General features: G+C 43.0%; 1 protein-coding gene and 1 long non-coding RNA gene across 3 annotated transcripts in view; one reads left to right on the top strand and one right to left on the bottom strand.

Moving 5' to 3' along the window:
• Positions 1-8,189, top strand: part of LOC143996739 (uncharacterized) — a 43,618-nt gene extending 35,429 nt beyond the window's left edge. The window contains exon 3 of the long non-coding RNA XR_013277590.1: positions 8,010-8,189. This is a non-coding gene — a long non-coding RNA (uncharacterized LOC143996739). The remainder of the gene's footprint in view (positions 1-8,009) is intronic.
• LOC143996736 (dynein axonemal heavy chain 5-like) overlaps positions 1-24,013 on the bottom strand; it is a 638,308-nt gene that overhangs the window by 107,807 nt on the left and 506,488 nt on the right. For both annotated transcript variants that reach the window (XM_077491993.1, XM_077491994.1), the window contains exons 63-65: positions 17,295-17,489; positions 12,741-12,896; positions 10,406-10,588 (exon numbers count right to left, since the gene is read on the bottom strand). In XM_077491993.1, coding sequence (XP_077348119.1) covers positions 10,406-10,588; positions 12,741-12,896; positions 17,295-17,489 — 534 coding nt within the window. The remainder of the gene's footprint in view (positions 1-10,405; positions 10,589-12,740; positions 12,897-17,294; positions 17,490-24,013) is intronic.

The raw sequence follows: 24,013 nt of genomic DNA, 5'->3' as shown, positions 1-24,013 counted from the left end.
AAGAGGTCAAAGATCTAAAAAGACAGATGGGCAAATATGAAGGGAAACTGGATGAAATGGAAAACAGACTCCGAAGGGACAATATAAGACTGGTAGGCCTCCCCGAGAAGTGTGAAGGCTCTGACACAGCTGAGTTTCTGGAAAAATGGCTTTTGAAGTGTTTGGTAGAGAGACCTTCTCCCAACAATTTTCTATAGAAAGGGCACACAGAGTTCCGCTTAGAATCATGCATCGGGGGGGGGTCAGCCCAGATCTGTACTAATGAAATTTTTGAATTTTCAAGATAAAGTTGTTTTGCTTCGGAGGGCCAGGGAGATGGGGAGTATCATCTATAAGGGCGCCAAAATCTCATTTTATTCTGACTTTTCCCCTGATCTGCAGAAGCGCAGAGCAGAGTTTATAGAGGTCAAGCGCAGACTCCAGAAATTGGACGTTACATATGCTCTGCTCTATCCGTCAAGGTTACGGGTAGTAGCAGCAGGAGAGACCTTATTTTTTGACACCCCGGCAAGGGTAGAAGCATGGATGCAGGAGAAGGGAGATCAGTTATTGAAGAAGTGATGTGTTTTTCTTTTTTATATATATGTATGTGTATGATCCCCTTTTCATTCATCCCTCCTTTTTTTTTTTCCTTTCCCCTCCTTCTCTTATCGGGAGAGGGGAATATTAGCAAAGGGGGGGTGTAACGGGTGCACTGTAAATGAAGAAAGGGAAGATGATATACTTAAGTCAGGGTGTAGAGAGTGACACACAGTATAGTAGGAATTTATGTATGAGATAGGGGAGGGTCAAATGGGGAGGTTGTTGAGTACTAGGGGGGAGTGGGAGGGGGGTGGGGACGGAAGTATGAGAGAAGGAGGGGGGTGGAAGGAGCACGAGGGTGTGTGTGGGAGTGTAGCGGTCACGGAAAAAGCCCCTAGGGGTAACCTAGATAGGTATGGAGAGGGTAGGGGGGAGGGAACAGGGAAATTGGAAGTACATAAAATTCAGGAAAAGGGTAATACTTGCACAGTTATAGATGATAAATTAAAAGTAATGAGTAAACACGGGGTAATAGTATGTATAGGTAGAAAGTTTAGATCTCGCGCTCACAAGGGGAGACGGAGAAGGGATGACACTATGAAGTATAAACGATTGTATAACTCTATTAGAGTATTCACTGAGTGGGATTGCACTTTCCTTTTTATATCCCCCTCTTGCATTCTCTTCCTCGTCATGAACTATAGGGGGAGATGCAGGGATTATTTCTGCTCAACGTCAGGGAATTCAGGGAATTTAAATGTTAATTTTGAGCCTCCAGGTTTTATTCTTTTTTCGCTCTTCTTTTCTCTTTTTCCGCACTTCCTAGAGTCATGCAGTCTAGAGTCTTGAATAATGGCTCTTGGAATGTCCGAGGGCTAGGAGCCTCTGTAAAAAGAGCAGTAGTGTTTGACACCCTGGAAAGGTGTAAGGTAGGATTGATCTGCCTACAGGAGACACACCTAACTGAAGAAACCATATTAAAAAGTCAGAGTAGGAAATTTCAAGTCCAGTACCATTCAGTCCACACCTCCTATTCGAGGGGAGTGGCCATGCTGGTAAGGAGAGAGGTGGCGTTCTCCCGTCGGCAGATCAATATAGATAAAGAAGGGCGGTTTATCTTTTTACACTGTGTAATTGAAAATCAGGAGTATGTTTTTGCAAATATTTATATTCCTCCTCCATTTAAAATGGAAGTTCTATATTGTTTGATGGAATTTATAGCGGATAAATCGAGGATTCCAGTTATAGTAATGGGAGACTTTAATGAGGTTATAAATAAAAGCCAGGATAGGTTCCCGCCAGGAATATATATGCAAACGGAAGCTGAGACCCGGCTGTCTCGATTTTTGCTGGAGGGGGGCTTGTTTGACATATGGAGAATGCGTAACCCGGACCAGTTGCAATACTCATGTTTCTCAAGCTCATACTCCTCTCTCTCTCAAGGATAGATTTAGTCCTTGGGAATGAGGAGGCAAGCCGTGTAGTAAGGGAAATAGTTTATCAACCTAGAGGGGTGTCAGATCACTCGCTAGTGACAGTATCGGTAAACTTAGGGGGGATAAAACCCCCAAGAGTATGGAATATGAATCCAGTATGGTTTGAGTTAATTGGAGACCCCGATATGGTGCTATTTAAAGTGGCAGAGTTTATGGAGTTTAACAGTGGGTCTGCAGAAGTAGGAGTAATATGGGACGCATTGAAGGCCTATCTTAGGGGTATTCTTATTCAACAGGTAGCGAATGTTAAGAAAACATCTAATGAATGGGAGAATAGGGTTAAAAGGGATCTAGTAATAGCAGAGAGAGCATATATAGAAAACCCCACCCCAGAGAAAAAAAAAATATGGTTAGAGAAACAACAGGAACACAAGGTAGTGATCACCAGGAAAATAGAGAATAAAAGATTGTTCCAGAAACAAGTGGAATATGGGGAAGGGGAAAAAGTAGGAAAGATGTTGGCACAGATTGTAAGAAGTAACTCCTCGCCATCCACTGTCCCAGTGATAAGGACTGAGAAGGGAGAAATCTCAACACAGAGCTCAGTGATTACTGACACCTTCAGGGTATTTTATGCCAAACTGTATTCCTCTCGGGGGACAGAGGTTGGCAAGGATATGGATAGGTTCTTTGCGAATATCAAAATGCCGTCCCTAACAAAGGAGGAGAGTGAGATAATGGAAGCCCCATTAACAATTGAGGAAATCCAGTGCGCAGTAGCAGAAATGGCCAATAAGAAATCCCCAGGACCAGATGGTCTTCCTGTGGAAACTTATAAATATTACGGTAAAATATTGCTTCCAGAGCTCCTTAAAGTATTTAATTGGGCAAAAAAGGAGAGGAGATTGCCGACTTCAATGACTGAAGCAACAATAATAGTCTGGCACAAGGAGGGGAAAGATCCATTGGAAACACAGTCCTACCGACCCATTTCCCTTCTTTGTGCGGACGCTAAAATATTAGCCAAAGTATTAGCCATCAGATTGAACAAAATTATTTCCAGGCTGATACATCCCGATCAAACAGGTTTTATCTTGGGCAGATCTACAAGCACGAACATAAGAAGATTATATCTTAATATGCAGGTACCTACAGAGAACGAAGGTAATAAGGCAATAATGGCTTTGGATGTAATCAAAGCCTTCGATAGTTTAGAATGGCCCTATATCTGGCGGGTACTGGGGGAATTTGGGTTTGGCCCTAATCTTATTGCATGGGTAAAAACCCTGTATAACGGCCCTAGTGCTAGAATTAGGGTTAATAATGAATACTCAGATAGGATTTTCCTAGAGAGGGGGACAAGACAGGGGTGCCCCCTGTCACCCCTGATCTTTGCCCTGGCAATAGAACCATTAGCTATTGCAATTAGATCTAATATGAATATGGTCGGTTTTCAAAGGAGGACGAGGGAAGAGAGGATAGCGCTATATGCGGATGATATTCTTCTCTTCCTGGGGGACACAGAGTAGTCCCTCAGACAAGGGATGAAACTTATTATAGATTTCGGGAGGTTCTCAGGCCTGGAGATAAACTGGGAAAAATCAGCTCTTATGCCATTGGATAAAAGTAGGGCCCAAAGCCCATGGATAGGTGTGCAGCTGGAAGTAGTGGAGTGCATGAAATACCTGGGGATACACATACAAAGAGATCCTAATAAATATATAAGTGATAATGTGGTTCCATTAATAGCTAAATTTAAAAATAAAATCGAAATCTGGAAAAGACTCCCATTATCGAATGCAGGGAGATGTAATTTGATTAAAATGGTATGGATGCCTCAGTTATTGTATGCGTTACACAATTCCCCGATTTGGGTAGATATAATGTGGTTTAGGAAAATGGAGGTATTATTTCGAGAACTTATATGGAGAGGGGGAGTATCTAGGATTGCTCTACAAACTTTGCAATCACCTACAAGAAAAGGAGGAATGGCAGTTCCACACCCAAGGAGCTACTTTTTAGCTGCTCAATTACAACACTTGGGAATGAGTGAGGAGATGGGTGGGGGAACTAACAGGGCCCTAATACTAATGGAGACACCCCATAAGAATATGGTAGAAGCTCTGGAGGCAAATTCATTTCCCAAAAAAAAAATACCTACAATAAAATTAGTAGTAAAAGTGTGGAAGGCAGTTAAGGCGATTAAAGGCCTGGGAGGCTTAACTCAGTATACCCCACTGTGGGATAACCGGAACCTGCAGGAAATGGAAGAAATAGGGGGATATAAAGAATGGGAAGTTAAAGGGATAGATAAGTTGGCCCAGTTATACACAGGGAAAATATTAAAAACATTTAGCGCTTTAAGATCAGAGTTTGATATATCAAAACAATCATTTTATAAATACCTTCAAATTAGACACGCTCTAGGGAAACAATTTAATAGGCAAGGTCCTGTGTGGAATAACTCCCCTATTTTTAGCAGATTAAATGCCCCAGTAAGGACAAAAGGATTTATAGCGGATGTATATCCAGTCATATGTGAAGGAAGTATAGGAAGCCCAGAAAGGTTTAAATGCAGAAGGAAATGGGAAGAGGAATTGGGAATATTTACGGACGAACAGTGGATGAAAATACTGGAGGATGGTTACTCAATCTCAGTCTCGCCTGCCCAGAAGATGTCACACTTAATGCTGCTACATAGAGCCTATTATACACCAAAAAGACTGTTTAGCTTTGGACGCAGAGCAGATGACAAATGCCCTAGATGCCAAGAGTCTGGAGACCTGGCACACATGTTCTGGCGATGCCCAAAATTGTTTCGCTACTGGTCAGAGATTGTTATCACCTTGAATGAAACATTTGGTGTGGCGATCAAGGGGGATCCCAGGATATGTGTGCTGGGCCTGGGAGAAGAAATAGGAAGATCGCGACACATAAATAAAGCAATACTGAGATGTCTATTTCAGGCAAGAAAATTGTTAGCTCAAAGGTGGCAAGCAAAAAATGCCCCTTCAGCAGCGGACTGGCAGCTAGTAATCATGGAAACAATATGGAAAGAGAGGGTGATATATTTAAGGAGAAGAAATTTTAAAGAATTTAAAAAGATGTGGAAACCCTGGTTGGATAGAATGAGATATCCAGAATGAGGCATGGGAGAGGAGGAGGACGGGTAGAGAGAGAGGAAGTAGGAGGGGAAGGAGGAATATCTGAGCAATGAGTGAAAAGAGGGGTTAGATAGAAGAATTATTGACACATCACGGATAGGAACGTTTTCTAAGGGTCCTTTCACACGGGGCGGATCAGTTCTGATCCGCTCCGTGGATGTCCGTTTGCTCAGCGGGGATCACTCCGCCGATCCCAGCTGAGCAGGGAGATGACAGGTCTGTCTCTGCACACTGCGCAGGGACGGACCTGTCACAGCGCCGCTCTCCCCTATGGGAGATCGGATGACGACGGACCGCAGTGCCCGTCGTCACCCGATCCGATCCGCAGACGGATGGAAAAATAGCTTTTTCCTCCGTTACACTTTTTCGGATCGGAGCGGGTCGGATGTCAGCAGACATGTCACCGCTGACATCCGACGCTCCATAGACCTCTATGGAGCACCCGTTCAGGTCCGCCTGAAAAACTGACAGGCGGGCCTGAACGGGACGTCAGTGTGAAAGAGGCCTAAAGGTTTTATTCTGCTCTATAGTATTACTGTATCTGTAAGGGTGAAACAAGTGTTATACGTGTTATAGAGAATGTTTCTCTTGCTTTTATTATGTAAAAGAATGTTGAAAATGAATAAAGATTATGAAATAAAAAAAAAACAATTTGTAGCAAACTGGAAATGTAGCATCAAACCGTTTTCCATCACAGCACTCATATTCAGAGAAAAAGGATGACTTGGATGAAACATTTCTAATTGGTCAGTTTAGGATATCTGGGGGGGGGGGGGGGGGGGACATTTATAAAGCAGTGTAAGGCTCAATTCACATCTATGCATGTTGCTTTTGAGCGTTTCTACAGTGCTTTTTGCGGTGCTTGCCACGTTTTGGACATGCATTTTTACCACGATTTTACCGTGATTTTGCTATTTTTTTTTTTTTACACTGTATATAGCTTGTTGCTAAAGGGCGCTGGGAAGCCAGCCACCGCATCCTTAACAACCAATGAGCTGTCAGCGGGCTCCCCCGCCTACAGTTGAATGTAAAAAACAAAACAAAAAAGAATTTGTGGGTTAAAAAAAAATTGTGAAAAAATACAAGAAAAAAACAGCATGGGATCCTCCCAAAATCCATACCAGACCCTTATCCGAGCATGCAGCCCAGCAGGTCAGGAAAGGGATGGGACAAGCGAGTGCCTCCACTATCCTGAACCTTACCAGGCCACATGCCCTCAACATGGGGGGTGTGGGTGCAAAGCCTTGCAAAGCACCTTGCCCCCATGTCGATGGGGACAAGGGCCTCTTTACGACAACCCTTGCCTGGTGGTTTTCGGGGTCTGTGGGTAAGGGACTTATCAGAATCTGGAAGCTCCCTTTAAAAAGGGGGCCCCAGATCTCAGCCTCCCCCCAATGTGTATGGGGTATACTATACCTCTACCCATTCACCCAAAAAAAGTAGTGTAGTGTGAAAAAATACAGTAGACAGTTTTTGACAAGTCTTTTATTAAAACTATCTTCTTCTATCTGCGATCTTCCTGCATCTTCTCCTGCATCTTCTCCTTCTCCAGCTTCTTCTTTTGCTCTTCTTTTTTCTCCTGTCCTCTTTGTCTGGTGTGCTTCTTCCTCTGCCGCCGCTCCTGCCAACGACCCTGATGCTGCGTCCTGCTGATCTGTCTGCGCCGATGTCAAGCATTTCTTAGATAACGATGGGAACGTGGCCATATGATGAGGTCATCCAGAGGCCCAGCCCATTGTGACATCACCGCTCATGGCATGATGGGTCTGGGGCATCACAAGGGGATGGGGCCTCCAGATGACATCATCCAATGGCCATGCCCCCATCGTTATCTAAGAAATGCTTGACGTCGGCGAGGACAGATCAGCGGGGAGCAGCATCAGGGTTGTCGGCAGGAACGGAGGCAGAGGAAGAAGCACACCGGACAAAGAGGACAGGAGAAAGAAGAAGAGCAAAAGAAGAAGCGGGAGAAGGAGAAGATGCAGGAGAAGATGCAGGAAGATCACAGATAGAAGAAGATATTTTTAATAAAAGATTTGTCAAAAACTGTCCCATGTTAAAAAATTCCCCTGCATTTCTGCAAAATGCAAAATGCATCAAAAAACACATTAGTGTTACCATTACACCTTACCATTAAAAAATTAATATGAATAAATATAAACAAATGCTTTTTACTGTATAAAAAACACCTATAAGCTGCCCCTAGCTTTCTGCTGGCTTGGGGTTGCCTGACCCCTCTGAATGCAAGCACAAAAAGAACAGGAGGCAAGCCCTGTCACATTACCAAATCATGTGACTAGCCTTTAGAGCGACTCTCTATTTCCCCCCACACAATACGTTTGAATAGAATGGGTATAGATCGCACTGGACTGACTCGATCAGTCAATGTTGTAGATTTATAGGGTGTGGGGAGATGGAAAGGATTTGTTTCCAGAGGTCCGTGCCCAGTTTGGAAAATAGGTTGTGGTGAGCCCTGTTTGGGTTTGGGCTGCTACCTTGTTGTGCGTCCCTAAGGTCGACTCCACATATTTAGTAGAAGGAAAAAAAGAGCCTGGTATCCAATAATGTAAGTATATTTGGGTTTTATTTGAAGGTATTTAAGTGTCAGCAAAAAAAGCCAACGCATTTCGGGGACTAGATCAGGGCTTCTAGTAGAAATGAGTGTGGAATGGTACTGTTGGAGGGTGCCTTTGGCACATAAATCTGGACTGTTAGATATCCACAGTGCTGGCTGTGCGTTCAGAGGCAGCACTGTCAAAACCAATGATGGTTTTCACAGGATGAATGTTATTATATTAAAAACTTGTTGAATAGTTTCATATCAATATTATATGATGTTATGATGTTATTTCCTGGTGACTATTATGTATTTTCTCTCTCTTTATAGTTCTGTAACTACTAATGATTTACACAGTCTCCTGAAGAAGCTATCACTGGCGAAACATGTCGGGAAAAGACACTTTAGTACAAATGTTATTCTGAATACTATATAAATTGACCACAACTTGATTATGTGCTTTTTAAATATTATGTTTTTACCTTGAATTCATTAAAATATTTTATAAAACTTTGTCAATCCTGTTGCACTGGCACCGTTATAATCCCATTATCCTCTCATTTTTTGGGGTAAATCAAGGTACATGCAGTTCTCAATCGTCATATGGAAGCATTGAAATTTTTGCATACAAAATGCAAAGCCAAGTAAAAAACTTGGGTTTATAGCGATAATACTACAATAAAGATCTGTAAGTGGTTACTGATTTCTAAATAGCTGCACTGTTAAGCACTGCACCCCATCCTTCAAGCAGAATTCTCAATCTGAAACAATGGCCATAAAAAGAGGTTTACAATGCCTTTGATCAGAAGTAGGTATGATAATTCTGGGTAAGAATGCTAAAATCCTTGCAAAATATGTAGTCGATTTGGCAAAGCAGCATAATAGGGGTGAACATTAAATGAGGCTTCAAGCTTAGCAATATGCATACCAAATTGTAAAAATCATTTTAGACCTCATCCACACGGCCATAAAAAAACTCTTATGCCACGTACACACAACTGGACTTTTTGAGGAACTAGGTCTGACAGACTTTCGACAGAGTTCTGACAGAGTTCTGACGGACTTTCTGAATGAACGGACTTGGCCACACACAATCACACCAAAGTCCGACGGATTCGAACGTGATGACGTACGACTGGACTAGAATGAGGAAGTTCATAGCCAGTAGCCAATAGCTGCCCTCGCTTCGATTTTTGTTCATCGGACTAACATACACACAAGCGGATTTCTCGGTAGGAACTGGGTCCGGCGGAGTTCTGGCGGAAAAATTTGAAACATGTTCCATTTCTAAAGTCTGTCAGACTTTTGCAAATCAAAATTCCGCTGCAGCCCACACATGATCGAATGGTCTGCCGGAATCATTCCGTCGGACTTTTGATGTTGAAAAGTCCGGTCGTGTGTACGCGGCATTATACTAAACCTAACTCATCTCTTTCCAGGGGCCAGAGGAAATAGGTAGGTTTTTTTTTCCTGGCTGCCTGCTAAATGTTAGCTAGGGTCTGGTGCCAGCAATTTTTTCCCTTTGGGGAAGTTAAACAACGTTTAATGGGGACTACGGTACATGGGAAGCTTACTTCCATTCCTAAAGACACTCACACCAAGTTCTTGAGAGTCTGGGACCAGTGGATAGCTTACAATGCAGATCTAAGTTCAGTTTAATTTCAGTTTAATGAGACCTTTGGAGTCTCTACTTTTCTTGCCTCTGCCTGGAACCTGCGAAATCCCCCCCACCCTTCCTCTTCTCCATCCATTTCTTTCTTCTCCCTTCTTCCCTCTTTTTTACTCTACATGAGTGACATTCAGATCAATGACCTCCCCACTCACACTGTCTTTACTTTAGCATACAAGAAGCAGGTCTCGTTGGTGGGGCCCTTCCCATTTAGAATGAGTGTAGTCACTGTATATGGTGGCTGTTGCTCACTGACTACTACTCTTAAACATTGCTGTTAGCTGCTTTTGTTGTTTGCAATGTGTTAAAGTGGATGTAAACCTGATTCATGAAATTTGACCTAGGCACATAATCTGTAGTGTTTACTGATCTCTCTCCAAAGCCCTAAGTTCCGTGTCTTTCTGCTGTTTCATTCTTCTGTTATCAGCACAATAACTTCTGACAAGTTCTCCAACAATCAAGATAAAACCAGCCTGAAATTTGTGTTGGGGTGGGTGCTATAAATAGATTATCACAGAGCTTGTCTTGTCACAGCACAGCTCTGCACATTCCTTCCTTCCTCTGCCTATGTGGAGGGGGCATGTAAACCTTCCTCCAATCAACTCTCACACAGTGTATGCCAGGACTACACTCCTACTGTTGAGAGAGGAAGTAATCATTTTAACACAATGTTAGAATTCTAAAGACTATATATACATGTAAAACGTACAATTTGTTCATGCAATCTAAATTTATCAATAATCTCATAAGCTCTTACATGTCATATCTCTGCCAGACTTTTTTTTAGACCTACAGTCATTACACATTGGCCCCAAGTCAGAGTGGGACGTGGAGGCAGTAACTGTTGCTGATTTTGACCAACTCATCACAGATCCAATCCAAGAGTTGTCTGCAATCAACAGATGGTACTACCTCCCTGTCAAATTCTGATAGAAGTTTAATATGGGGAAACAAAGACTGTTTCTGCTCTGAGCCACCAGATGCTATGATAGGATATTATTGAGGCACCAGCCAGTACACCCCTTATAATACATACACATAAGGAGATAGTCCTTACCTGTTTTTCTGTGAGAATGACGCGACCAAGGAGCTGATCTTCCAACCCTTTCATTGTCACGGTAAAGTCAATTACCGCAGTCTTTGCACTAATTTCAGGTGTATATGCTGGGTTTGCCAACTTAGTTGTAATATATAGCGTAAATCCTTTCATAACATCTACTTCCTTATCACCAACCTTTACCTATAATGACACATACATCATATAGCAGTCATCAGTATATATGCCCAAGAAGTTTGGTGTTTAAATGTCTACTAATATAGTGGAATACAGACAAAAGAAAAAAGCTGAGTCTTTCCCACTCTGAAAAAAAACATTGTCTGGAGCTTTGCTTTTTTATTCTGATTGGCAGGCAAATAATAATTGTGGTGCCTTTGTTAGATAGATATCGCACTTTAAAGCACATATGTATCCTCAAGCAAACCACAAGTCTTAAAGCAGATTTCCACCCATAAGTGTAACTTCCGCTTATCTGATCCCCCCACATTTGGCACCTTTCGGGGGGGGGGGTGGTGGGGATACCTGTTTTTTACAGGAACCCTGTCCCCACTTCTGAATTATGCTAGCAGCTCGGCCCCCGTCCTCCTCCCCTGCTGCCGGGCCAGTGAGAGAGAGCAGCGCTTCGCACATGAGCAGTGGGACCTGGCCGTGAAGCCTAAAGGCTACACTGCCGGGTTCCCTTACCCGCAATGGTGGCAGCAGCACCTGACCAGCCGATTTAAACATCGGCTGTGGTGCCGACATCGCTGGACTCTAGGACAGGTAAATGTCCTAATGTTAAAAGTCAGCATCTACAGTATGTGCAGCTGCTGGCTTTTCATTTTTAAAAGGGCAAGCAGAACTCCAATTTAAGTACTATGAATTGCCTTGATTAAGGTGTAAACTTAGGCAGCCCATACATTAGTCACTTTTTTTGTTCAAACCGCAGGTTGAATGAAAACAAAGGACCTTATTCTCACATCCACTCATTCAATGTGGATGGGGGAATTACTACTGCTGAATTATTGTGTTCTGACGGCAAGGAGACTTGTTAACTACATTGATCAAAATACATTGATCAATGCTGCCAGCTATAGCTGGTGCTGCTTATCATGCTGAAATCATCCAAAAGGCTGGTTATACAGACGTCAACCAGTAAATGAACTTGTGTACAACCAGCCTGCCCATACATAGATTGTAATTCAGCGAGTTCCTGCTGAACTGTCCGCAATGTGATCCATGTATGGCCGGCTTTAACTAGGTGTATCTATCCATTTGCTTGGGTCTACTTTTGTCACTGCTTTTCAGATCCTACTGAAATTTGCTTAACCGCTTCCCGACTGCCTCATGCAGATATACTGTGGCAGAAGGGCACGTACAGGCAGAATCAGGTACCTTTACATTGCCTTTTAAGAGGCAGCTTGTAGATGTGTGCCCGCCAGGAGTTTCATGAGCATGATCACGGGTCCCGGGACTCGATGTCTGCAGGGATACCTGAGATTGTCTCACGGAGAGGATGAACAGGGAAGTGCTAATGTAAACAAGCATTTCCCTATTCTGCCTAGTGACACTGTCATTGATCACTGCTCCCTGTAATCGGGAGCAGTGATCAGTGTTGTGTCACAAACAACCCCTCCACCATAGTTAGAATCACTCCCTAGGACACACTTAACCCCTACAGCGCCACCTAGTGGTTAACTCCTTCACTGCCAGTCACATTTACACAGTAATCAATGCATCTTTAATTGCACTGATTACTGTATAAATGTGAATGGTCCCAAAATCGCACCAAAAGTGTCCAATCTGTCTGCCATAATGTCACAGTCAGGATAAAAATCACTGATCACCGTAATTACTAATTAAAAAATGATTAATAAAAATGCCATAAAACTATCCCCTATTTTGGAGATGCGATAACTTTTGCGCAAACCAATCAATAAACGCTTATTGCGATTTTCTTTACCAAAAATATGTAGAAGAATACGCATCAGCCTAAACGAGGAACAAAAAAAAGTTATATATTTTTTGGGGATATTTATTATAGCAAAAAGTAAAAAAAAAACACTTTTTTCAAAATTTACGCTATTTATTTGTTAATAGAGCAAAAAATAAAAACCGCAGAGGCGATCAAATACCACCAAAAGAAAGCTCTATTTGTGGGGAAAAAAAGGACGTAAATGTTGTTTGGGAGCCATGTCGTAATTGTTAGTTAAAGCGACGCAGTGCAGAATCGCAAAAAGTGCTCTGATCTTTGGCCAGCCAAATGGTCTAGGGCTTAAGTGGTTAAAAGATTCTCTCATTTCTGCATCTCACTGAAGCACATTCTACACAATATTATGAAATAAAGTTATCTTACTTTAAATGTTGATCCAGATTTTATGAAGTTTTTCTCAAGAACATTGTCAAGTGCTGGATCGAGCTCCTCCCCGACATCTTCAATCATAAGGGGTCTTCCCAAAGACAAACTATCCTCCAAGTGAGTTCTAAAATACTTGTGATTGAGAGATGTTACCTAAGCAGACACAAATGGCACGAGGTTATTTACAAAGCAAACATGCAGAAACAGTGCAGACGATTTGGGTTCAAAATGTCATTCTTTTTATGCAGAAAAATATCTAAAGAATATATATAAATGTTTAATGCATTTTTTTAAATGTGCATAAATTATCTTATTAACTTATTAGGTGCAAATTCTCTACAGTGAAAAATACAAGTACCAATCAAGTACAGGGAGATCAGAAAATAATAAAATAGCAAAAAGTATCTAGAGGCATAGGACTGAGTACAAGGTATTATTTACAGATAACATTTTTTTAGTAAAAAAATAGGCATGAATACATTTGCCACTTATTCAAATACTGTACATCTATTCTGTGTTCCCCATGAACACACAAACACTGTAAAAAGATTTGCAAATAGGTTCATAAAATAATTGAAGTAAGAAGGCATGTCTCCAATACCTATAAAATCATTTTAGCAAAAACAATATAAAAAGAAATTTAAAACATATAAGAACAGTTGTAAGTCTAATCTAATATTCAGAACTATACCTATTCTTTTACTGCATGTGTCTCAGTTTTACTGTTCTGTAACAAAGACTAATATAAATAAAATGATAATTGGGATTTCATGTTTATTGCATCCCAGTAGATTTATTACCAACATATGGGCCATCACTATTCAGCGTTAATTACCAAGCTGCAGGCGCATCATTGTTAAGTGTAACAAAAGTAGTTTCTCAGACATACAGGAAGAAAGGGTTATTATCATTATAAGATTACCAATTGAAAAATTAAAAAGATGTGTGCCATCTAAGCTAACAAAGCATTTTAAAATGTAGTGATAAATTATGGTCACTGGAGTTATGTTCGCATTTCAAGCCCTCTGTTTCATATAATTTTAACCTTTACAAAGACCAATCATTAGGAGTTCCAGTGTTAAACCGGCTCTTAAGACTTATTGGCTCAGGCAAGTAGGTCAGTTTCCAACCCGTAGGCTAGAAACCTACTGTGCTACCTCTCCGTACTCGAAAAACATATTCTTACCATCACCACTATTAAAAACCTTTTGGCGCAGTAGTAATCATGTAGGAGTTGCTTTTTCTCAAGGCAATTGGGATACAGTTACCTGTCGCACCCCCCCCCCCCCCCAATATACCATATCACTATACTATATTGCCCCCTATTCCCACAGGTCTTTACAGCTAAAATCAAAAATCGCTGTACATAAAAAAGATTATATGGTGCAGTGATATAGGATAATATTACAGTGTAGTACTTAGTTGGCACTCCCTTGTGTCGCTTCAATCAAAATCGCTGGACTTCCTATTGCCATTTGCCAAAAAACCTTGCTTTCCCTAGCCACCTATCCCAATTTAAAGAGAAATTAAAAAGAATTAAGAGGACACTCTGCTTACAGGCAGTCAGATCAGCAGCCAATACTGGGAAGTAGTCTAAACCATCTGTTCTGGCTCATGTGGCATGTGATCCATTACCAGGGCCACAGTATTGCCAAGGATGTAGATGACACCCATGGAAGTATAAAGTTGGTCTTCTGAAGTGTTCTACCTCCACTAGACATTTAAATACTGCTTTACCACAAATTGCATAGTCAATTAATTTCATAAAGCAGCAGACATTGTGAAAAAGTAGTAATGTGTAGAGACTCTGCTACATTACCTAGGGAAGGGCAATGAAGGAAAGGGGTGGGGTAGGAAATTGGTGGGTTAGGAGTGGACTTTGAGTTCCAAATTCAGTTCCTATTAACCTGAAGCATCTAAGAAAGGTGCTGAAACTTTGTATAATATCAGCAAGTGTATGAATAATAGACAAAAATATAATTCTTATGTTTTTAAAAATGTATTTAAGAAATAGGTTTTATAAAATAATGTAACAAGGAGCGCATCATCCATGTTACTTAAAATCGTTCCTTCCTTGTCTCTAACCTGTGGTGCTTTCTCGTATAGGTCTATATGCTTTGACATCAAGTGAATCTCAGAAGGTCTTCACCCAGGCAAATTCTGCATCACACAGAAGTTTGATCCAATCCCCAAAAACTTTTTTCCTGATCCAGAAATTGTTTGTTGTTAACTATGCATGTGCATCAAAAATTGGGACATTTTACAGAAACTCAAGTAAAACATATTACCGTATATACTCGAGTATAAGCCGAGATTTTCAGCCCTTTTTTTAGGCTGAAAGTGCCCCCCTCGGCTTATACTCGAGTCACCGCCGTCTGCCTACCCGATCAGCGTGTCGTGCAGACAGACGGCGGCCATTCCACTATTCAAAAGCCGCGCCTCCCTGTCTGTGATAGGCGGAACACTCAATTTCCCAGCAGTCAGTGGTCCGCCTATCACGGACATCCGCTCATCCTCATACTACGGACGAGGATTAGAGGATGTCCGTGATAGGCGGAACACTGACTGCTGGGAAATTGAGTGTTCCGCCTATCACAGACGGAGGCGCGGCTTTTGAACAGTGGAATGGCCGCCGTCTGTCACAGACGAGGAGGAGAGGTGCGGCTTTTGAATCCTGGCATGGCCGCCGTATGTTTTTTATACATGCAGATCGGTACAAAATGGCACACAGAGGCTGCAGAAGGACACAGAGGCTGCAGAAGGACAAAGAGGCTGCAGAATGGCACACGGAGGCATGCACAGGACACAGGTAGGCTGCAATGGACACAGGGATGGTCACAGGGATGGACACAGGGATGGTCACAGGGATGGACACAGGGATGGACACAATGATGGTCACAGGGATGGACACAGTGATGGACACAGGGATGGACACAGGGATGGACACAGGGATGGACACAGGGATGGACACAGTGATGGACACAGTGATGGACACAGGGAGGTATACAGCTGTAGATGGGCATTGTTGACCCTCTTTTCCACTCTTTTAAGCTGTAACAGTAGCTGCTGCATGTCTCACCCTCGGCTTATACACGAGTCAATACGTTTTCCCAGTTTTTTTGTGGTAAATTAGGGGCCTCGGCTTATATTCGAGTCGACCTATACTCGAGTATATACAGTATTATTATTATTTGTCTATATTAACTCTACATTAATTTCCATCTTTCAGATAAAACAACTAGATGTTTTTGGTAACTTTCAGGTTTGCACTTGTTTTCTTTGCCTTGTCTTTTGAAAACAGCCTAGTATTGCTAATAAACGAGCTGACAGGTTTGAAGGAGAACTTAAGGGAATAGGTGTATATAGAGAACAGACATGAGCTCTGGATGTATAAACCTGTGCCATGGACAACCTCCTTAAGACCCCTTTCACACCACGCCATCCATAGCGTCAGCGGTAAAAGGCTGCTATTTTTAGCGGTGTTTTACCGTCGGATTTGCGGCGCATTTTGGCCGCTAGCGAGGCGCTTTTACCCCCGCTAGCGGCCGAGAATGGGTTAAAACCGCCAGCAATACGTTGCAATAGCGGTGTTTTGCCAGCGGTAATACAGTGCTGCCCCATTGATTTCAATGGGGAGCAGCGGTGGAGGAGCGGTAAACACAACGCTCCTTCACTGCTCCAAAGAAGCTGCTGGCAGGACTTTTCCTGACGTCCTGCCAGCGCACCGCTGCAGTGTGAAAGCCCCCGGGCTTTCATACTACAGACAATGGTGCAGCCGTTTTAGACCCCTTTCACACCTCGCCTCCCATAGCGTCGGCGGTAAAACGCAGCTATTTTTAGTGGCGTTTTACCATCGGATTTGCGCCGCATTTCAGCTGCTAGTGGGGTGCTTTTACCCCCCGCTAGCGGCCGAGAAAGGGTTAAAACCGCCAGCAATACGCCGCAATAGCGGCATTTTGCCAGTGGTATTACAGCACTGCCCCACTGATTTCAATGGGGAGCAGTGGTGGAGGAGCGGTAAACACACGGCTCCTTCACCGCTCCAAAGAAGCTGCTGGCAGGACTTTTCCCTGACATCCTGCCAGCGCACCGCTGTAGTGTGAAAGCCCTCAGGCTTTCAGACTACAGACAATGGTGCAGCTTTTTTAGGGCGGATTGCAGGCGCTATTTCTAACGCTTGCAAAACGCCCTGGTGTGACAGGGGTCTTATACGAAAAAATAATAAATAGAACATAAAGAATAAATAAAAAAAACACATGCCTATACAGTTAAGCAGCTAGAGGACCACTGAATTCCCTCATTTCCACTACATACAACTTTTCTATGAACCTCTTAAATATATATTTTCCCAATATGTGTTTTGGTGCACTAAAATGGATTAAATAGATTAAAAGTAAGATAAGTTATGAGAGAGGTGGGGTTTCATGAAAGCATTAGTCACATTAAATAACCTTAGGAGACTAATAAAATATACAGAACAATTTAGTACACAAAGTTATATGTAAGAAAAATAAAGCAGAAACAGCAAACATTTCCCTCAGATTATTTTACCTGTAGTTCATTATTTTTCTCTTTATTTTTAATCCATATTTTGCCTTGACCCTGTGGGTCAATAAGAAGTGGAAAACGAGAAGCTTTGGTAACAATAATTCCATTCTGGATGGACAGGTCATCACTGGGAAGTCCTTGAAGGTTCCATTCACCAATTGTAGCATTGTCCACAAGCATTGAGATAAGGTTCAGATCCTAAACAGTAAATCAAGATTGTGTTAAACAAAGACTTGAATTTAGTAAAAAGCAACCACTACATTTCATCTGCATGACAGTACTCAATCGCTTTTTTTTTTAACACCACTTTAAATGAGAGCCATCCATTAGACATAATAAACGTCATAAACATGGAATATACAGTATAAAAGAAAAAATACTTTTTATATAAAGTGTTGGGCATGACACCAACTTTTCAATACACATAATGCAGTCTGCAACAGTCAAGCAATTTTTCCACATTAATATTAGCTACATATACTGTATACCCAAAATATAACAAACGTTTTACATTTCTGTTATAAAATACATGTTTCTATTGTAGGTTATCACTTTAAATGTCCACAGAGCAAGATTATGAGGTTCAGGAGGTGCGACAAGGCACTCTTTTTATATTGGCTATATTCTTATATTTGCTAACTGGTATTTAAGGAACATGGCAGAGGAAGTGCAAAGGAGAGAAGGGAATGTTAAAGCCCAATATTTCCTTTATCTGTATTTTCACATCCTCACAGAAAGGTCAGACCACCGGGCACTCCCACCACAGGTGTAATAACATACCACATAGTCCACAGCCTCTCCAGCAGCGATCAGATATGGAGGGGTAAATCCATGACAGGACAGCTGGCACCCTGTACCGGCGTGTCAATAGCTTATAATTATTTTCTTGAGTTCTACACTCAATAGAGCTGATACAAATGAGCCAGCTGTGCCCTGGAAAACTCCATCTGCAGGTCTCTTTAACATTCCCTGATATACACAGGCTTAGTCTTTGACACGGCTGAACCCAGTAGTTGGTAGAACTTGGAGATCATATGAGGGATAGGTTCATCAGCAGCAAAGAGAAGCTCAAAGGGTGTATGCGCAGAGGTGGCTCTGATGGAGTGACCCTGTGTAACAAAGAAATGACTAAATTGTATATGTCGCCAAAAGTCCATGGGGTAGCTACCATGGCGGGCCCTAAGGGCCTCATGGATAAGAAGTCTACCGTTCTCCAGGAATTTACCACAGCTAGCGGTAGGGTCATCTGCCAACGTCTTAAAAAATGCCATCTGTTCTCCTGGGGGAAACCAGAGAAAGCCCCCGAGTGGGGCCAGCGGGGACACAGGGGGGACCAATAGGTATAAACTGTTGACCCAATCCCAAACTTTAAGAGTCTGGGATGTTAAGGGGGAAGTAGCGTCTGAAAACCCCCTGTTCCCTAGGCAGCCATGGAACATGAGCTAGGTTTCTACCTGGCAGGTATTTTTCCAGTGACACCCAGAGCCCGAGATCTGGTATGGAAACGCCAGTTCAATATCCGCTGGATAACGATGGCCCTATAATACCTCTTGATATCCGGTATACCTAAGCCTCCAGCCTTTTTTGAGAGCCTCAGCACTCGTATAGCTTTGCATTCCACACAAATTCAGAAAGCATACTGTTGATTGTTAAGAAAAAGGAGTTTGACAAAGGCACTGGCACTATCTGCAAATAGAAGAGCACTCGTAGGAGGATATTCATCTTGATTTTCGCCCTTCCCAGGTCTTTGGTCCACTGTTTAAGGTCCTTTCTAACCGCTGCCAGTAGGGTGGGAAAATTACTATGGTAAAGGGTCTCAATGTGCTCATGCGTTGAATACCTAAGTATTTTATGGAGGACTTAGTCCACATAAAGGGGAACGCTGCCTACAAAACTTTGCGATAGCGGAAGGGAGACCACAATTGGCAAAATCTCTGATTTTGAATAATTAATTTTAAAATTAGATAGTGCCCTAAATTGATGGCGTTCCTTCATGAGGTTCGGCAAAGAGATCAGGGATTTCGTTAAGTGGAACAACACATCGTCTGCATAGGCTGATAACTTGTGGTATAACTGGCGGTATGATAATTTCAGATTTTAGGTGCTGAAAGCGGTACAATTATTTTGCATGGAAATTTGGCGTTTTATATTGTAGTCCTGTAATTCTAAGCCCTTGTACACACATTCCGACGTAAAATGTCCGATCGGACCGTGTTGTCGGATAATCCGACCATGTGTTGGCTTCATCTGACTTTTTCCGTCGGAATGTCCGACCAACAAAGTTTGAGCGCTGGATATAAAAATTTTCCGACAACATGATCCGATCGTTTGTAGAGAATTCCGATCGGACAAAGTACCACGATGCTCAGATCTAATTCCTAGACCAAAGCTATTGGCTACTAGCCTGAACGTAGTCCCGTCGTAACTAAAAAACGTCATCACTTTATGAACGATCGGATTTTCCGACAACTTTGTCCGACCTAGTGTGTGCAACACCAGTTTCAGACAAAATCCGAAAGGATTTTGTTGTCGGAATGTCCAACCGTGTGTACAAGGGCTTAGGAATAAGTCACTTAAAATCTGTCCAAACCTAGTAGACATCCCGGGTATGATAAAGTTTGAAAAATGAAATTATAAATTATAATATAATAAATAACTATAAATAATTATACCAAATAATAATATAATAATACAAATTATTCAATAATGTAATCAAATTAAAAACACAGAAATTTGCTCAGTTGCAGAATTGTCACTGTCATTACTTTTCAGTGTTTGATGACGGATCTTCCCACAAATCACTATCGCTCAATTCTGCGAGTGATTCTAATTTATTATCAGTGTTTTCTAGCTGGTCTAAAACCACTTTTGCTGTAAAGGGACAGTTTTGGTTGCAATGGACAATCTCCAGTTTCCAAGCAGAAAGAAAAGTATTTCTAATATAAAACTGTATGCAGGGCACTGGGCAGACCACTAAGAACAAAGGGGATGTGAAATAATTACATACAGCAATGTAATCTATAAGATTACATTATACTGTATGTAATGTGTGTTTTACTTTTTGAATTTGGCGCCGTTCTCCATCCCCGTGTGTCGCAACGCTTGCAGGGTACGGAACTCGGCTCTGTGATAGATCGAGCGGAGGATGAGCCGCTCACACAGCAGGGGACATCACTGGATCCAGGGGATAAGGTAAATAAACTCATCTTAGATCCAGTGATGCGATCCCGAGTCTGGCTCGGGGTTACCGCTAATGGTACAGAATTTTCACCCCAGGTCAGACTCACTATTACCGCCAGGGGGGTTAATGTCCGGGTTAGCCTGTATCTTTCGCAGCAACGGTTCCAGAGTAAATGCAAACAGGAGGAGCAAAAGGGTGCATCCCTGTCTCATGCCATCCTAACTGGAAAAGAGGCTATTTACCTTGACCTGGGCACAGGGGGTGGAATAGAAAGCCATGATCCATGTCAGCATGTACAGGCCCAGTCCCAGGGTCTGCATGACTGCCCTCAAGGATCAGTCCACCCGGTCAAAGGGCTTCTCTGCATCTGTGGATAGGATGAGGTAAGGACTGGGTGCTGAGCTGTGGCATGCCCAATGGACAAGGTTTATAGCCCTAAGGGAATTATCTCATGCTTCACGACCCACAATAAATCCTGTTTGGTCTGGGTGCACAATGAGGGGTACAAGGTGTTTCAGACGGTTCGCCAATATTTTTGCCAAGATTTTAATGTCCACGTCCAGTAGCGAGATCAGGCGGTAGTTCTGAACTAAAGTAGGGTCTTTGCCCTCTTTTGGAAGAACCGTGATGTGAGCCAACAAGGCTTCAGGGATGATCGGATTACTTTTGGCTATCAAATGAAAGTATCAAGACATAGGGCCAATTAATAAAGGAAAGAGCTGTAAGTATGCCTTTGTGTACCCATCAGGATCGGGGCTCTTCCTATTGGGCAAGGATTTTATCATTGCTTCAATTTCAGAGGGTGGGATAGGGGACTCCAAAGCTGTTCGTTGCTTTTCCAACAAGGGGGGGAGCCCGGAGGCTGCCAGATAATCTAGAATGTCAGACCGTCTGGAGACCTGGGCCTCAGGTGACAGTCTAGCATCCAATGAGTAAAATTTAGCATTATAATCACGGAACATAGAGGCAGGCTTAGAGGAGTGTGGGACCGCCCCATCCAGGGGTAGACTGGAGTTTGTGGAGATATGTCTGAGCCCGATGCTTCCGGAGAGCTCTGGCAAGCATCCTACTATACTTGTTACCATGCTCATAATATTTATGAGAGATGTAATGAAGCTGCCTGCAGGCTTTGCGGTCCACTAAGTGTGAGAAAAGATCTCTCAGTTCCAGCAACCTCTTTAGTGTCTCAGGATGCCCGTGATGCTTATGACAGAGTTCTGCCTGCTGGAGGGCATCCAGAACCTTCTGAAAGTCAGCCTACCGTGCCCTCTTGCATCTGACCCCCTGCGAAATTAGCTCACCATGCACCACAGCCTTGTGTCCCTCCCAAATCTTCCCCTCACCCACATCGCCAGTGGAGTTTTCCCTTAAGTAATGATTGAGAGTTTCCGGGACCCCCGCCCCCACTACAGCATCATCCAAGAGATTCTCATTCAGTCGCCAAGACCAAGTACGATGGGTGCCTTGCGGCAAGATAAAGGTGGCAGACACTGGCATGCGGTCTGAGATAGTAATATTCTCTATGGATGCCGCCTGCAGTAGTTCAAGGGTAAACTGGTCCACATAGAGGATATTGATGCAGGTGTACACATCATGTACCTTAGAATAATAGCTGTAGTCCCCGTCCGAGGGAAATAATACCCACTAGCTATCGAACAAGATATGTTCTTGGGGGTTTTTTCGAAAATGTTTAAGAAAAGCGTATGAATGTGTGGGACAGCTATGGGATGTGTCAACCAAGGGATCTGGGCTAACATTAAAATTAAATCTGTAATTTATCGCTTCCTTCCTTTTCTGAATGCACAGAGTCAGTGATCACTGATTCTGTCCATTCATAACTGAGCATCATAAACTATATTTACGATGCTTCAGTTTATGAGTGAACAGGAGCTGCCGTTTCCTCCTACCCATTCATCTTTAGTGCAGCTGAGGCTGCAGAGAAAGGGACTGGGAAATCTGTGTCTTTAGTCCCTTCCTCTGCCTCAAAGGGGAGAATCTGTGCCCTTAGTCCCTTTCTCGGTCTCACCAAAGCCCCCCAAATGCCACCCGCCCAACAGGGTTGATAACAAAAAAGGAAAAATTTAATTTAAAAGTTAAATTGTAAAAGTAAGAAAATAAAAAATAAAAAAACTGACATTGTACACCCCCCCCCCCCCCAAAAAAAGCATTGTGAATTAAAAAAAATCTAAATTGTAAGAAAATAATCATGGCGAGTACTTGAAAAAAAGTACCAGTGCTTGTACTCAGTCTTAAAAAAGTGGTATCGGTGCAACCCTACTCATTTTTGCCATTTTTGTCTAACTGCTCTGAGAGTCTTGGCAGTTCTTCCAGGATTTGGCTGAAATAACACTCCTATAAGTTTCTCCTTTTATTGGGTAAATCTGATGCCGCGTACACACGATCAGACTATCCGGACTATACGTGTGTGGGCTCTGGCGGACTTTTTCTTCCGGCGGACTTAGAAAGAAGTTTTGACTCAAAATTTTCCCCCAGACTCGGGCAGTTCGGCGGACAATCCGCCCGTCTGTTAGTCTGACAGACTTTTGAAATGAATGGACTTGCCCACACACAGAGAAAAGTCAGTTCATTTTTAACATGGCTCCAGGTAGACAGGGCTAGCGAAGGAAGTCAATGTCGCCGCCTCCATCAGCGAGATTGATAACTCGCTGCCCCCGTCACCTGGTATGGATTTAAAGGGGAACCCCTACGCCAAAAAAAATGGCATGGGGTCCCCCAAAGTCCATAGCAGACCCTTATCCGAGCACGCAGCACGGCTGATCAGGAAAGGGGGTGGGGACAAGCGAGCGCCCCCCTCCTGAGCCGTACCAGGCCGTGTGCTCTCAACATGGGGGGTGCTTTGGGGAAGGGGGGCCCTGCGGCCTCCCCACCCCAAAGCACCTTGTCCCCATGTTGATGGGGACAAGGGCCTCTTCCCGACAACCCTGGCCGTTGTTTGTTGGGGTCTGCGGGCGGGGGCTTATCGGAATTCGGGAGCCCTCTTTAATAAGGGGGCCCCCAGATACCTATCCCCCACCCTATGTGAATGAGTATGGGGTACAATGTACCCCTACCCATTCACCTGGTGAAAAAAGTGTAAATAAAAAAACACAACATAAGTTTTTAAAATAATTTATTAGACAGCTCCGGGGGTCTTCTTCCTTCTTGGGGGGGTCTTCTCGCAGGACTCCTCCGCTATCTTCTAATAGCTCTTTTACTAGCGTTGGCCCAGTCTTCTTCTGCCGCTGCCTTCTTCTCTTCTTCTTCTTCCTTCCGATGTGCGGCGACTTATATAGGGACAAGGGACGTGGTCACCGGGTGATGTCACATGATGACCCCGCCCCTTATGTCACAGTCCCACCAGAGAGAGCATCGTGTCAACATCGGAAGAAAGAAGAAGAAGAGAAGATGGGAAGAAGGTGGCAGCGGCAGCGGCTGCGGCAGAAGAAGACCAGGCCAACGCTATGTAGAAGAGCTATAAGAAGATAGCGAAGGCCTGGCAAGAAGAACCAAAGAGCAGGACAAGCCCCCGAAGTCGGAAGAA

This window comes from Lithobates pipiens, unplaced genomic scaffold (genome assembly GCF_037356315.1).
Source record: "Lithobates pipiens isolate NorthernLeopardFrog02 unplaced genomic scaffold, aLitPip1_a1.2 Scaffold_19, whole genome shotgun sequence".
NCBI lineage: Eukaryota > Metazoa > Chordata > Amphibia > Anura > Ranidae > Lithobates > Lithobates pipiens.
Note: the sequence above shows the minus strand (reverse complement) of the source record. Positions and strands in the feature narration are given on the sequence as shown.